The following is a 16,470-nucleotide window of genomic DNA, read 5'->3' as shown; positions in this document are numbered from 1 at the left end:
GAAGAATTAATTACTAAATAAAGCAGGACCATCTAAACTGAGGGGTACTGTAAACATTTGAATATATTTCATAGCTGCATTTCAGACTCAGGTATTATAAGCCAAAGCAAATAAAATTCTTTCTAAGTTCTGTCATTTTTTCATACTCTTTCATGTTCTTTTAGATAATCTGTGAGATCAAAATGATTTTCATAACAATACTGAGATATTATCTGTCTTTTTGACTCTCTTCCTCTCATGAGTATACAGTGGAATTTTCCAGAGGCTATGTGATGTGTGAAATGCAGTGGATTAAATGCAAAAGATACAAATATCTGGCTTTCTTCTGTTACCCCAGATAGTAAACAATGCTATTCCTTCCATGAAAATATTTGTTTGGGAAAAAAAGCTATTTTCATAAAAAACAGGTCACTTACATTAACATGCAATGTGCTCATCATTGCTACTTTCCAATGAATCAATAAATATTTTAATATTTTCTCTTTTATCTTGAAGATGGTAAATATCAACAGTTTAACATACATTACAATCTACATAAACAAAAGCTCTTCGAGGTTCTTGGTAATTTTTGATAGTATAAAAGGGTCTGAAAACGAAAAAGCTACTTTAGACAAAAACTGTTCTTTTTCCTTGAAAAAAGAAAGCACATATAGTATTGTAATTGTCACTGTTACTCTTTGAAGAGCCTCAACTACCATATTAACAATAACTTTATTTTATTTTTTTAAATTATAACTTTAGATCAAAGTGACTAACTTCTATTTTAAAGAGAAAAGTGAAGGATGGAAAACAGAACTATATGGCATATACAAACATTTTTATAGACTAGCAGGGCTTAAGAATACACATGACCAAACTTCCCATAGCCATACAAATCCTTTTTATAACTTCCTAAAGTGGCAAAAGTGAATACATTATACAACTCCAAGATATAGCTTCCCTATAGCATTTCAAAATAAAATGCAAAATATATAAAACATTATATTGGAATTATGCTTAGTCTAAACCAATGTTTCAATATTCTGTTTTACTTCGAAAGCATCTAGTGGTGCAATGATTAGGCATCCATTAACTCAATTTAATGTCAGTCCACAATTTTAAGTTGTTTAAAGATCTTGAAAATTATCTTCAGGCTGGCATACTACAAAGCATATTTGCAGCTGAAATAAAGTTTGTCAGAATACTGATTTAATGTAGTTGAAAACATTTACATTTTTCATAACTATAAACATTTTTGTGGGTAATGTTAACTTATTTGATCAGTAAGCCTGTGTAAGTTTAGGAAAAACACACTTAAGTAAAATAAAAAGACTTACTTGCCAAAATTTTACATTAATTATGTAATCTTGGGTCCTTAAAACATTTCTGGATCAGTTTCTGCAAGAAGATGCTTTACTAAAGTCCAGCACATTTAAAATATTAGAAATTCAATTTTCTGATTTTCTGGGAATTTAAGAATATTCACTTTATATGTGTGCTTATTTTCTCTCTCTCTGCTAATCAGAACAGTGCTTCTTTAATATCTTCTAGATACAGGAAAAGATTTCACAGACACAACCAGAGGTAAAGGTCTTTCTGAATTACAGAGTATTTTGGAATATTTTTTTCTTCATATTTTAATAAATATTCATAGTTTATTCTTGTTGGGCAGAAAATTGGGATTATGCTTATGTTTTATTATTTAACCATGATCTTTCTACATTTATTATGAGACTGTAGTGTTTCACCGTATCATTAATTCATGAAAATCGTTATCAAGAAAGGCGTAGCAGCATATCCCTCCTCAAAAAGACAATTACCCAAGCTACAAGATTTAAAGGAACAGTCCAGTAGAAATACGCCTTAAGAGGTTTTTTTTCAGCTTATGTTCTAGGCCTAATTCACCTCTAATCCTTTTCCTCTTTATTTTCTTCTCACAGCTTCCTTTCTGTATGTAATCAGGCAGGGGAAAACACAAATATGAACTAAAGTGAGATTTTAAGTAGGAAATACAGAAAATATTAGAATGAAATAAAGCATCTTAGTAATGGTAGTAGGAGAAAAAAAGGGAGTCTTTTTTTTTTTTTTAAGACTTTATTTATTTATTTGAGACAGAGAATGAGATAGAGCATGAGGGGGGGAGGGTCAGAGGGAGAAGCAGACCCCCCGCTGAGCAGGGAGCCCGATGCAGGACTCGATCCCGGGACTCCAGGATCACGACCTGAGCCGAAGGCAGTCACTTAACCAACTGAGCCACCCAGGCGCCCGAAAAAAAGGGAGTCTTGAGAAATTACCTCCCGGGTACTTGACTACTTCAGTGTAATGTATCTGTGGTGTTTATTCATGCTAATGTATAACTTTACATTTCATCGTAATTTAAATTTATCATAATTTTACATTTTAAAGGGCTCAATGGATGAGTTCAATGAATTATAGATGCAGGCTTCAGGCCCTAGTGCCTCTATTTTACATACAGTGCTTACTAGTGAAGGCAACAGCTTCCAAGAGACCCTGTTGGGCTCTGGCTTCCTGAGAACTAGTTTGAAGAGCCTATGCTAATGAGTCATCTTGAAAAGGCTCTTTTTTTTTCACAGGCTCTCAACAGACTTGAGGTAAAACCATAGCTCAAACGAATATTGGCAAAACAGGGTAGCAAATAGAGTCCCAAACTCCTGTATCATTCAAAAGATGTGTGGTACCCAAGCAATAACGCCAGCACAGCGCTTAGGTATGAGGTTTCACCATTATTTTCTAAATACCTTTGGAAAAAAGTAAATCTGGCAAGTCCCACCTTCCTATTGTGACGGCCCGGTGAACTCATACACACATCACGTTTCTGGCACGTAGGCCATTTGCACCCTTCGGCTCCACCCCCTCCGCCCGCGCGCCACACCCCCCGGTTCCCACCGCCCTCTGGCGCCCTGGTCGACTTCCGCCATCCCCACCGAGCGCGGCCGCTGCAGCCCACGTGGCCTCCGCTACGTCACATCCGGCCCTTGCGATTCGGGGCTGGGAACCCGCGCGATGAAGTGCGTATTTGTTACTGTAGGGACCACCAGCTTTGACGACCTCATTGCGTGTGTCTCGGCGCGCGACACGCTGCAAGTGAGTGGGGGAGGCGGGCGTGCGGGCGTGTGGCGGCTTCGTTCGCCGCTCGCCGCCGCTAGCCTTACCACTAGCCTCGGTAACCTTGCCTGACCGCAGCGCTCGGGAAGAACCCCTCACAGCTCTACCTCAGGTGCCGCCGCCCCTTTGCTGGCTCCTCCCCGCGCTCGGCTGGGCCCTCCTCCAGCTCCCCCTCTCCTTAGCGTCCTCCGCCTCCTCTTCCCGCTTCCCCGCCGCCCTCCGGGCCGCTCCTCCCCATCCTTTCTCCGGCTCCTCCTTTCCCCGGCTTTTCCCTTCCGACTCTCCGCCTCCGCCTCTCCTTCCTCGTGCTTCGCCCCTCCTTCCCGCTGCTCCGCCTCTCCGAGTGGGGCTCCTCGGCCCGGGCCAGCCTCCAGCCGCTCCTCAGGTCCACTCGGGGTCGCGTGGTCGGCGTCAGACGCCTCGGCAAACTCTGCCTGGCCCGGCTCGGCCCGGCTCGGCCCGGCTCGGCTCGATACGGCCGATCCCACTCAGCGCGCCGTCCCCGCCCTGCCCCCACCGCGCTCTGGCGAGCCCGCGCCTCGCGGTCTCGTCAGGCGTCCTCGAGGCGGGCGTCCTCCGGCGGCGGCTGCTGCGGCGGCTCCTCCGGGCCGGTGGTTCGCGCAGCTTCAGCCCTGAGGCGGATTGGGGCCGTTTCTTCGTCTCCCCTCTAGTTTTTGACGCCTTCCTCAGGGTCTCGCCTGGTCTTCTGCCTGTGGCGTGGCCGGTTCTTTCAACGGCTTGGTGAGCAGGGTCGCGTAGATCTTACCGGTAGGACTCGTGAGGTACCTTGTCGGGGCCCGGTACGGGGGTAAAGCGTCGTTCTGGAAAAGTAAAATCGGCCGCAGGTAGAAGATTTTGCGGCCCGCGCTGCGGTCTGAACACCGACTTTAGGGTTTGTTTTTCCAGTACCCTGTTTAAAAGTCCCGCTTTTTCTTTCTTTCTTTTTTTTTTTTTCCCTTTTCAGATCATCAAGAGCCTGGGCTACAACCGACTTGTCCTTCAGATAGGTAGAGGAAAGGTGGTACCTGAACCATTCAGTACTGAGTCATTTGCTCTGGATGTTTACAGGTACAAGGATTCATTGAAAGAAGATCTTCAGAAAGCAGATCTTGTTATTAGTCACGCAGGTAAAGTGCCTTAGAATACCACAGTTTGGGTTTTTGGTAGTAAGAACAGAAACTTGAAATTTTTGAGGTAAAGTAAAATCACTAGAGTAACGCACTGTAGCCTTTTGAGTATAATACTTATTTGAATATACCTGTTGAGAACATTACTAGAGAACTTATTATTTCTGGGTGATACGAGGAAATTAACAACATAGACTAACTTTAAAGAAAGAAACTCCAAACACGGGCAAAATAATTTACCCAACGTCGTGTGTAAAGAGTTATCAAATTTGAAATTAGTATTTGGGCTTAGATTTGCAGGAATGTTCAGCCAGCTTATTGGTTGGATTGGACATGGAGAAATTGGCTTTGAAAGTTTTTTTTATATTTTAAATGGGAGTATGAAATGAATGCAGTCAAAAATATTTTTTTAACCACATGTTGTGTAAATCATTGCCTGCTCTTCAAAAACCATCCTGATCTAGTCAGACTGCCGGTACCGTCACAAGAACTGTTTTTGGGGAGCATTGCAGTTTCGATTGCTGGATAAGTGAGGGAAGAAGCTTCTTAGTTCTTAAGAGGTCTAGTTTGAAGGGAGAAAAGTTACTAGAAGTAAACATTACCAACAGATTAGTGATTAGAAATGTATAGGATAATAGTTAATAGTTTTTTGTACCGTTCTGTGTGCTTTGTGTATATAAGTCATTGAATCCTCCCAGACCTATGAGCTAAGTATTTTTAGTATTCCCATTTTACAGATGAAGAAACAGAGACACAGATTAACTGTACTTCTCCAGTCAAGTTAGTAGATAAAAGTCTTGGTGTTAGAGTCTGTCCTACCTACTACTCTAAACTAGTCAACCCAAAAAGGTTTGTCTACTTATCAGTCTCCTCACTCCCATTTACTTTTTTATTTTTTATTAACTTATTTTTAAGATTTTATTTATTTGAGACACCACGAACTGCGGAGAGGGGTAGAGGGAGAAGCAGACTCCCCACCCAGCAGGGAGCCTGATGCCAGGCTCCATCCCAGGACCCCGAGATCATGACCTGTGCCCAAGGCAGGCTTTTCACAGACTGAGTCGCTCAGGCGCCCTTCTAACTCCCATTTAAAATACCTAAACGATTTTAGATTTTAGAGCTGAATTGACCCAAATATTGTATATATGCACATTTATGGAGACTTACTCTTTTTTTTTTTTTTTTTTTTTAAAGATCTTATTTATTTATTCGAGAGAGAGAATGAGAGAGAGCACATGAGAGTGGGGAGGGTCAGAGGGAGAAGCAGACTCCCCGCCGAGCAGGGAGCCCGATGCGGGACTCGATCCCGGGACTCCAGGATCACGACCCTAGCCGAAGGCAGTCGCCCAACCAACTGAGCCACCCAGGCGCCCATGGAGACTTATTCTTGACATTTTGGGGATGGTACCTCACAAGCAGCCTTATAAGGATGGTCAGAGTTTTTCTTTTTGGTGCCTGTCACTATTGAAGACTTGCTTTTTCCACTTGTGTTTGAATAGAAGTGCAGTACAGTTTCACGTGTAGTATGTTGAACTTAAATCTTAATTGAATTCAAGGCTCATGCCCAGGGCATACTAGTAGAGGGCAAGTGGCAAAGCACTGAATCGTAGGTCATAATATTGTTGGCAGTGGTAAAGAATGTATTTTTCAAGTCAAGTTTATAACAATATAGAGAACTGGTCACTACACTTTGGTCATTTGAATGTATAATTTAAAGGCCTGGTTTGTAGTTCTGCCAGCTAAGTTTATCATCTTCAGTTCTGTCTATAAAGCTTGGTGGAGCACCTTAGCTTTTTTTTTCTTTTTTTTTAAACTTAACAATTTTGATTTAGGTGCAGGAAGCTGTTTGGAGACTCTGGAAAAAAGAAAGCCCCTTGTAGTGGTTGTAAACGAAAAGTTGATGAACAATCATCAGTTGGAATTGGCAAAGCAGCTACACAAAGACGGGCATCTCTTCTACTGTACCTGCAGGTATACTACAGACTGATAATTTGACCTCTTGCATTAAATCCTCCCTAGCTATTCTTATCCACCTACCTAACTTGTCTGTCTTTTCAACCTCTTACATTCTCCTGCTTATCAAACATACTTTGATTTTTCTCACCTGTAAAGCCCTCTTATTTGTCTAATGCTGTGAGTGTGATCTCTGTTATATTTCTTTCTGTGTCTGTGCGTGTTTCATTTCATGTGAATATCTGTGTGTGTACGCATGTATGTAAGTTCCATCTGGTGCGCAAGTCTCTGAGAATATAATTTTTGAGTTCATTAGATTTTCATTATTCAAGGAAGGCATTTGCTGATTTTTTATAATTAAGGTTTTGCCTTCAGTAAATCCATTGGGATCCCTAAGTGAAATTTACTCACTCATTAATTAAACTAGACCTGATATGTCATAGGCATTGTTTTTAAGTGCTTGTGGATACAGTGATAAACATGAGGTAAAGCCCCTGCTCTCTTGATACTTATGTTCTAGTAGGGGGACATAGTTAACCGTTCATAAATAAACGATGAAGATAATTTCACGTGGTGAAATGTGTTAAAATAAGGCAGGGTGTGATATAATAGCTGGGAGTGAAGATTAATTAGATTGGTCAGGGAAGGCATGACTGAGTATATGACATTTGAGCTGAGACCTAAATGACAAGAGCTAGTCATGTGAAGCTCTAGAGGAAGAAGGAACAGCAGTAACTGCAAAGGTCCTAAGTTAGGAAAGAGCTTGGAGTTTGTTTTGTTTGAGGAACAGAGGGAAGGTTAAGTGTGGCAGGAGTATGGCGAGCAAGGGAGAAGATAGTATAAGATGAGACTGGGTGGGGATAGCTCAGGTAAGAGTTCTCATTTTATTCTGTGTTTAGTGAGAAGCCATTAAAGTATTTTAAGCAAAGGAATTACTATGGTAAGGAGTATTATTTTCTAGAAGTATATTAAAATTCGACAAGAACTGGTCAACATCACTGTAGAAGGATGAAGAAAATTGCTGGTTGGTTTTCTATTAATTCTTCTTGAGACACTAGAAGCTTGCAAAAGGGTCAGGTCAGTAATTCCCAATTATTTGACTTTAAAAGCTATCCTAGTTTGATGTTTTAAAAAGTAAAGACCTTATAGAAGTATTATAAAATATATTTTTTATGTTATAATAAATTGAAATTAATTTTCAAGTGGAAAACCTTAGAAGAAACTGGCTAGAACATAAAAGGCTTGTCTTTTAACCTCACTGCGTCTGTCTCTTAGGCACTCAGTAAATACTTGTTCTTTCATTAAATATTTATTGAGCACCTACTATGTGCCAGGCATTATTCTAGGTACTTGTCATGTATTGGTGAACAAAACAGACAATTCTGTTCTCAATGAGAGGAGACAAATTCATTGATTGTTTCAGGAACAATTGTTGGTGTCCTAATCCCTATATGATGGAGGAGAGGAAAGATCAGGGTGGCTGTATAACACAGAAGTCATTATTAAAAGTACTGTGAGTCGGGAGAAGCTAGGTAATAAAAATTATGTAGGCTTCAGATAACTGTCCTTGGGTAGTTGAGATTCTTAGGGGTTAACATTTTTAATTTTTTTTATTTTTTAAAGATTTTATTTATTTATTTGACAGAGACACAGCTAGAGAGGGAACACAAGCAGGGGGAGTGGCAGGCAAAGGGAGAAGCAGGCTCCCCGCTGAGCAAAGAGCCCGATGAGGCACTGGATCCCAGGACCCTGGGATCATGACCTGAGCTGAAGGCAGGTGCTTAAATGACTGAGCCACCCAGGCGTCCCGGGGTTAACATTTTTTAAAGAAGAATAAACTCCGCCTCCTAACGGGTTTATGCAAGTCAGTTTTTCCGGACACTTAATGAGTATTTTTATTCTACATGTTAAGTCAGCTTTGATTTTATGTCAGTACATTTAAAAGGAGAAAGCACTGATTTCAGAAAAACATCCTGATTCCTTACTCAAGTTGAAAAGCTGTACAAGTCTCCAGTTTATTTCTTATAGTTTTAGAAGTCTTTTTCTTAATATTAACTTCAAAAAAAGTCACATACATGAATTCTGTAAGAATCAATAATTGGTTGTATTTTCATTTTAGGTACATTATTCCCCCAGATCTAGGCTGGGTAGTTGTATGTCTGTTCTAATTTAAGTGGCTGCTTAAATTTGTGAAGTAATACTTTTATGTCATGGTTTGGAATCTTCCAACATGCATGGTGATTGTACCTTAATTATATATGGATTTATGATAGTAAATTACTGGCAAAAGAAAGCTATTTCACAGTCTTCATGCATGGTCCAGTAGTCTTTCCAGCTTATTGTTCTTGTCTGGCAGCTATTAATTTTGTTTTCATTTATTCTGTTTTCATAAATTAATTTTGCTTCATTTTATATCTGCCCAGTCCCGAGAAATGTTTAAAAGCCATGTGACCACATCTTTCATGAAATAACATTTCTGTAATATTTGTTGACACGATGTACAGTATCTGTTGAATTGGTATTGACAGGTACTACATAGTGCTCTTCGTATTGCTTTAATCTTTGTATGTACGGTTGACCCTCGAACAACACAGATTTAAATGACATGGGTTCACTTATACAAGGAGTTTTTTTCAGTAAATGTGTTTTCCTTACGATTTTCCTAATAACATTTTTTCTTTAGCTTATTGTTAAGAATACAGTGCATAACATAATGTATAAAATGTGTGTTAATTGACTCTTATGTGACTGGTAAGGCTTCCAGGCAACAGTAGGCTATTTGTAGTTAAGGTGTGGGGGAGTCAGAAGTTATATATGGATTTTCTTTTTTTTAAGATTTTTAAATTTATTTGAGCGAGAAAGCATGAGTGGGCGGAGAGGGAGATGCAGACATCTGCAGATGCAGATGGAGCCCCAGGACCCTGAGATCATGACCTGAGCTGAAGTCAGACACTTAACCGACTGAGCCACCCAGGTGACCCTGGAAGTTGTACATGGATTTTCAATTGCGCGGATTGTCGGTTCCTTTAACACCACCTTGTTCAAGGGTCAACTATATACCTAAAATAAAATTTTATTAAAATTCGCATGTACAGTTTGAGAAGCATCACAGTATTCTTGGAAGTTAGATTCAGTCATCAAGTGGGCAGCAGATGAATTACAGAATTTTCTCCCTTGTTACCTAATATTTTTCTTCTTTTGTTTTAGCACGCTTCCTGGGCTGTTACAGTCAATGGACTTATCAACACTGAAATGTTTTCCTCCTGGCCAGCCAGAAAAATTTTCTGCATTTTTGGATAAAGTTGTTGGATTACAAAAATAAACACTAAACTCTGAACACTTTAAAAACATCCCCCAAATCCAACCTATGGAATGTGGTTAAATCAAATTAAATATATAGTATATTTGCAGAATAATATAAATTAATAAACTTATACATCTATAGAATGTATAGAAAATTTTATGGTGTGAATGTTAGCATTTGGGTCCAAATCCTTACCGCAATTTAGTAAATTCAATAGATTTTTACTTTATATTTTAGTTAAAATATGTATGAGCATTCACAGGTTTTATCCTAGAATCCCAAAACCTCAAATGTAGTTATTAGTTTGGTGTTCTTTAGAATAAATAAAATGAAGCAGTAACAAATTTGTAAGGCATTTGAGAGTCAGCATCATTAGCTGTACAGTTTAAGGAACCAATTTTTTAAAAGACAAGCAAAAATGATGAGTTGTGTTCTGTGAAATAAAACGTTCAATAATTACCTTAAAAAGATTAAGATTAATTAAAGGTTAACAAGATTAAATATCAAATCAGTTGATTATGGTACTTGGAGAAATTACTTTTAGTGGCGTAGATTTGTTCTCTTCCTCTAAAATGCAAATAGAAAATGACAAAATAATCTTGTTCAGTATCAAAGTTTTATTGGTTTGAAAAGAGTAAATCAAAAAGGACTTAGGCCAAGAGAACTTGCTATTATTTTTAAGGGCCCCTTCTCACAGTGGTGTTGAAACATTTGTTGTAACATCACAGAGGAATTTATAATTTACTTAAAAAATTAGTTCTACAAGCAAATATATGATCAGATGTATATAATGGCCTAAATACATGACTTTTAGGTTCATGTTCCTCAAGATTGATACATTATGAAATTCTGATTAGAGTAAGTAGTCTTGATTCTAAATGTTCATAGTTTTCTGGTAGAAATTTTAGATAGAGTTTATAAAAATAGTATACACTATAACGACATACTTTCCATAATCAAAATGTTGGCTATTTTAGGCATTTTACTGGGGATGATTTATATAATGTTTCTATAGATTTATTTTCCTGATTGTGTTTTACTTAGGCTAATATTAAAATAAATTCTTAATAGTAGAAGGTGGTGGCTGAGAAATACTCTGGGTAGCAGGAGGAAGCCAACTTGGATTAAAATTTTGCTGAGAATAATCTAAAAAGTGAGTAATCTATATCTACATAGTTGAGAATTCACAGCACCATAATCATAAATGTACATTACATTAGTCTTAATGCTAATGTTATATAGGAAAGGCCCTTTCCAAATATTTGGAGAGAATTTTCTGGGCTCTTTTATAAGTGCTCTAATTTGAGAAAAATTGTGGCTTAAAATGTATTTTGATCACTTGGTTTTTAGTTATGTCATGAAGGACTAACCATAGAGAATCAGAAACAAAGGGTCAACTTAAACATCAGACAACTGTAAAGTAATATGGGACCCCAAATCCTCTGTTTTCTTTCCCACAAGAATATATAACCCTGATTGCATTATTTCATTTAGCAGAGGCTTAAGCCAATGGTGTTAATTGCGTGTAGTGATATCCCTTGACTATATACCTTTGTGAAATTTTTTTTACCAGTTCGGCTTAAAAATCCGGGGATCTCTCCGGATCAGTTTCATTTGGCAGGAATTCTTGGGGTCATCTAGTCCAATCCCATCATTTCTCAGATGTGGAAGGCCAAAGGTTTACAACTTGTCTAACAGCCTTTGACAGGGAGCTGCCACTAGAAGCAGCTTCTTGACTCCTTGTCTTGTACTCTTTCTACCACACCATAATATATATTGTAAGCTTTTGATTCTTCATAATTGTCTAGTATTTAGTTACTTTACTCCCTTCCAAGGAGAGTTTTGTTCATTTATTAGAAGTTGTTTACTTTAGTAGGAATTTCACCCTTAATTGGGTTTTTCTTTGGTGTATGATAAACTTACCTTGGACTTAGAAACCTGTGCTTCCTGAGTTTTTGGAATCCAAAATGCCATGGGTAGGATTGATAGTAGATTGAATAAAGGAAGACTTTAAGACAAAGACTTGTAGATTTTTGGAGTTGGAAGAGAATTTTAAACATACCTACTACAAACCACTTTAGATGAGGAAGAAGGCTAAGATAAATTAATTGCCAAAATTACCAGTTATTGGTCCTTATGAAAAATTAACGGTAATATTCTATTGGGAATATTTGCTCTGAGTGAAATTTGGTTTCGTTGCATGGCAGGGCTTCAGGTTCTTGAAGTCAGTGGGTTATTGGAGTGTAGTTTATTTAGCAGTTTTCTGTTAGAGATATTTAAATTTCCAGGGATAAGGAAGCAAAGGAGTATTTTGAGAAATTCTTATCATGGATATGTTCAGAGGTGGACAAGTAATAGTAGAAAGTTGATGTTGGAGTAGATGAAAAGTGATGTGAGGTTATAGGATGACTTTGGGAAGTAGGGAGTTTTGATGACTGATTTGGGAGGAAAGAAAGCTGGAAGGATTTGGTGGGTAAGAGTGCAACTGATGAACTTGAAGTGGGATTCTGGAACATTAAAAGTTAACTCTTGAACAATGTGGAGGGTTAGTGGTGCAAGAACCCTGCACCCTGCACAGTTGAAAATCCACATATAAATTTTGACTCCCCAAAGATTTGATTAATAGCCTGCTGTTGACTGTGGAAGCCTTACTGATAACATAGACTGTCAATTAACACATTTTGTATATTATGTGTATTATATATTGTAATCTTAACAAAGTAAGCTAGAGAAAAGGAAATGTAAAGAAAATCAAGGAAAATACATTTACAATATTGTGTTTTAGAAAAAGTAAAGTAGACCTGCACAGTTCAAATCCGTGTTGTTCAAGGGTCAGCTGGTCATTATCGGAAAGTACTGTCAAGTGTCTGATTTTAGACACCTTAGAGTACTACTCTGTGCTTTTAAAGGTAAATCATGTAGATAAAAAGGGCAATATAAAAATATGTACCACCACTTTGATAGTTTGAGGAAGAGTTTTCCAAGACTAAAAAAACGTCCGTAATGACTAGAAGTAATGTAGACATTTTTCTTGGCCCTTTATTGTAGTATAAGCACTTAATCTCTCTGATTCGTTCGAATTGTAAAATTTTCAGACATGACCAAAAATCTGCATACGGTATAAGAAATGAGACATGGGCAGACTATTTGAAACTGATTTGGGGGAAAGGTTTGGAATGGGTGGTCCAGATAGTTGTACTAATCTGTTTTTCTGCTGTACAACTAATACTATATTTTTGTGGGGGAGTGGGGAATGAAAAATAACAATAGTTAACACCTGTTGCATGCTTAGTATGTATCAGGTACTATTTAAAGCAGTTTAGGGGTTCCTGGGTGGCTCAGTCCGTTAAGTGTCTGCCTTCAGCTCAGGTCATGATCTCAGGGTCCTAGGATTGAGCCCTGTGTCTGGCTCGCTGCTTAGCTGGGATTCTGCTGCTCTCTCCCTCTCCCCCCCCCCCCAATCCTGCTCGTGCTCACTCTCAGTCTCTCAAGTAAATAAATTTTTTAAAAAAAGCAGTTTACAGGTACGAAGTTACTTAATCTTTACAATAATTCTATGAAATAGCTACTATTCTCCCATTTTGCGGATGAGGAAACTGAGCTCAGCATAATGCAAAAAGGAAGTTTTATGCTACTTAAGTGTCTGATAGACTGGGAATTGTAATTGCTAGAATGCTGATTTCCCTGTATTTCTTCCATCATTTGTGGTGACAGGACATGAAGTCAGGACTATTCCAAGAAATTTTGATTGTATGATAACCACAGGTATATTACTTATTTCAGTCTTCACATTGTTATTTTTAAAAGCCTACTGAATGCTGATCAAAATCCATGTGGAGAAACTCCCAGGTGGTTTGTCTGGTTGCAAGTTACTTAACTGGCTCTTTTGTTTTCTCCAAATATTTGTTTTAGGTTCTGTTTTTGGTTCTGTTCTCTCTCTATTTTTTCTTGATATTTTCATTACTCCCAGAGCTACTATTAATGCTCTATCTATATTCCCCGACTCTGATCTGAACTTCTGAATGGTATTTCCAGTTACCTATTGGTCATATATGTCTGTTAATGCTCTAAGCGTGGTAAACTTAATGTGCCCCAAACTAAAATCTTATTTCTCCTTCCATCCTTCTGAGATCCTTGCCCGTATTGATGGTATTATAAGCCTGGAGGACTAAATGATATCTTTAACCCATTATATCTGATTGGTCACCAGGTTCTCTTAGCTTTGCTTTCTAAATATCTTGAGCCCATTTATTTGCTCATTTAGTCTTTTAACATAAATGCATAATAAGCATCTACTTTTTGTATCAGCAGCACTCAAGACATGATTACTGCTCTGGAGGAACTCTTTTAACAGTCTAGTTGAGGAGGAACTGTCTTACTCATTCTTGAATCCTCTGCCTGCAGCACAGTAGGCTTTCCATAAATGATAAATGCATAAATGCACTTTTTCTCATTGTCTTGATTGGGATTGGTCTTTAGGAAACACTGTAATCTTGCACATAGTCATTTCTTGGAGTCTAGTATGTCTCTTGTTCAGAAGAAAGATGTGACCATCACATTGTATGGTGAAATTTGTAGGATCAAACATTTACAGGACTGGCATTAAAACATAGCAATACTGACACTGTGTAATATCCTAATGGTATTTAAGTGTCTGTCAAATAATGGTACCTATTGGGGATTTTTGGTAAAACGTGTTAAAAATGAAGAGGTTTGTTAAAAGCAGTAGCTGTAGTGTTTTCCAATAACAGATTACATGGAAAAGGGTTTAAGATAACCACTAAACATTTAATTCCTTGTTAGATGGTTAATTCTTTACAAAAGTGAGTATTCTAGCACAATCTTTATATTGAATAGTTCTTTAAATTATAATTTTTGTAGGTGGCTAGATAGAAGGTGAGCAAACCTAGCTTGCTTCAAACAGGAATTTCCTGAAGAATATATGCTTCTTGACTCTGATATTGGTAGAATATTTTTAAGGTCTTTTATACTGTTAAATACCATCTGTTTTGGTATTTGACTTCTAGCTCTTTATTGTGTTTATGAATTTTTACCACATCCTGACCAAAATTATTTTGATTGATACTCTGTCATTTTATTTTGATGGCTATAGTCCTGCTCTCTAAGGCAGTAGTATAAGCCTCTTTGGGTCATGGAACCCTTCAAAATATATAAAACTATTGCTTCTCTCGCATACTGACACATATTTTGCAGTGAATTTCGGGGAGTTTTTCCCAGGTACCTTGAGGCTCCAGGTTGAGAATCTCCAGACTGAGGCCAATTTAAGTATTTTCATTCTTCGTTCCTTGTTCATTAGTACTCTGGTGATAACTACTAGACTCCTTTATAATGAAGCCCTCTGATTAAATACATTTAAGTTTAGTAATTCCCAGTTTTATCACATAACAAATTAGAAACTTACCAAGTTTAACACATACGGAACACAATTTGAAACTAATTTTAATATTGTTATACTATTAATTGTCTATAATCCATAATGTCTTGTGTAGCACTGTTTCTAATTGATAAAAGGAACTAAGTGGAATTTTTTTCATTTGTAGTAATTACTCTAGGATATACTAGATAGGCTATTTGGAAAAGCAATACAGTTTTGTACCTCATTTACTGTCAAGTGTGCTTCTAATGTATTTGTTTGCTGAACTGATAGTCACTGTTGGAATGATGTCTGTGAGGCCATATATTACATCTTTTTTATTGTTCATTTCTCCTTTTGTACAGAACATATTGGTTGTTTCTCCACTGCCAGTGTGCAGTGGGTGAGTAATATACTTCCCAAATTTAGGAGTGAAAAACATTAAGTCCTTGGCCTAAGTAATTTTCTGAATCTCAGTTTTCCCATTTGTGAATTAGTAAAGCTAACTTCCTTCATAGGTGATTTCTGAGACACAAAACCAATTGTGTGGCATGTTTGAAAATAAAAAAATGTCATTGAAGTAATACATTTTCTCGGTTAGAGTTTTTGTTTTAAGAAGTAGGAGTAGACTTAGAGATATTTCCCTGGAATTCACAGTATATACTCCTAAATGATACAGAAAGCAAAGTCTTCATTGAATTTCATATTGAAATTCATAGTCTCTAGCTGGGGTTATAGTTAGAGAATTAAAGATTATTTAGAAGCTTAAGTGAGTGCATCAAAACAAGAGTGTTCTGGTCTGTATTCTCCTTTCCTTCAATCCCCTGTATGTTGGTAGACTGTTCAGACACTGTAAGTATCTTGAATAAAAAACCAACCCTTAGCATTTCTGTGCCATTAGGATGCATTTTTAAACAAAGCATTACTTTCCTTTTTTCCCCTAATCTATATTAGAGTGCTTCAGATGGAAGTGGGGAAGAGAAGGAAATGAAAGCAAGTGGCTCTTGGTAATGTTTCTTTTATTTTGCTTATCTGAAGGATCACTACTCTGGGAAATCAGTTCTTTATTGTCTCTTTCCTAAAGCTTTAAGAGGAGGGAGGTTGAATAGGATCCAATGGCCAAATTTTGTTTTGGAACCATTGTGTTCCCTTCCTTCATGAATTTTGCTTTGTTCATTTTGTTTAAATGTCTACTATGAAAAGAAGCAACAGGTTCTATTTCCAGGGTGCTGTTAAAAATGTTTCAGAATGTTTACCATTATATTTTTAAGTAATGAAAAACCTTAAAAATAGGTCCTGTAGGGTTGAGTTATATACCCCAATTGGCTCCATGTTATTTTGGTACTAAAAATAAGTGAAATAAATGAGTTTTTTTAATACTGATTGCCTTTCAGCAGTTTTCCACAAATCTTTACATACATGTCATTGTCATTTTTATTTTTTGCAGTTTTAGATAAAATTGACATAACATTGTAAAAGTTTAATGTATTTGACATAATCAGATACATGTATATATTGCAAAATGATTACCACAGTTAATATCCATCACCACACATGGTTATAAATTTTGTTGCCTTCAAAAATCTAGGTCTGTTTATTTCATCTGT

The 16,470-nt window shown here is 37.5% G+C and overlaps 1 protein-coding gene across 1 annotated transcript in view; it reads left to right on the top strand.

Annotated features, from left to right (window-relative positions):
• The first annotated feature begins 2,931 nt into the window (after positions 1–2,931).
• Positions 2,932–16,470, top strand: part of ALG13 (ALG13 UDP-N-acetylglucosaminyltransferase subunit) — a 64,793-nt gene continuing 51,254 nt past the window's right edge. The window contains 3 exon segments of the mRNA XM_031027289.2: positions 2,932–3,084; positions 4,070–4,232; positions 6,065–6,203. Coding sequence (XP_030883149.1) covers positions 3,004–3,084; positions 4,070–4,232; positions 6,065–6,203 — 383 coding nt within the window. The 5' untranslated portion in view covers positions 2,932–3,003.

Source organism: Leptonychotes weddellii, chromosome X (genome assembly GCF_054177405.1).
Source record: "Leptonychotes weddellii isolate Sample4059 chromosome X, ASM5417740v2, whole genome shotgun sequence".
In the NCBI taxonomy this organism is placed as follows: Eukaryota; Metazoa; Chordata; class Mammalia; order Carnivora; family Phocidae; genus Leptonychotes; species Leptonychotes weddellii.
This window is presented reverse-complemented; position numbering and strand designations above follow the sequence as displayed.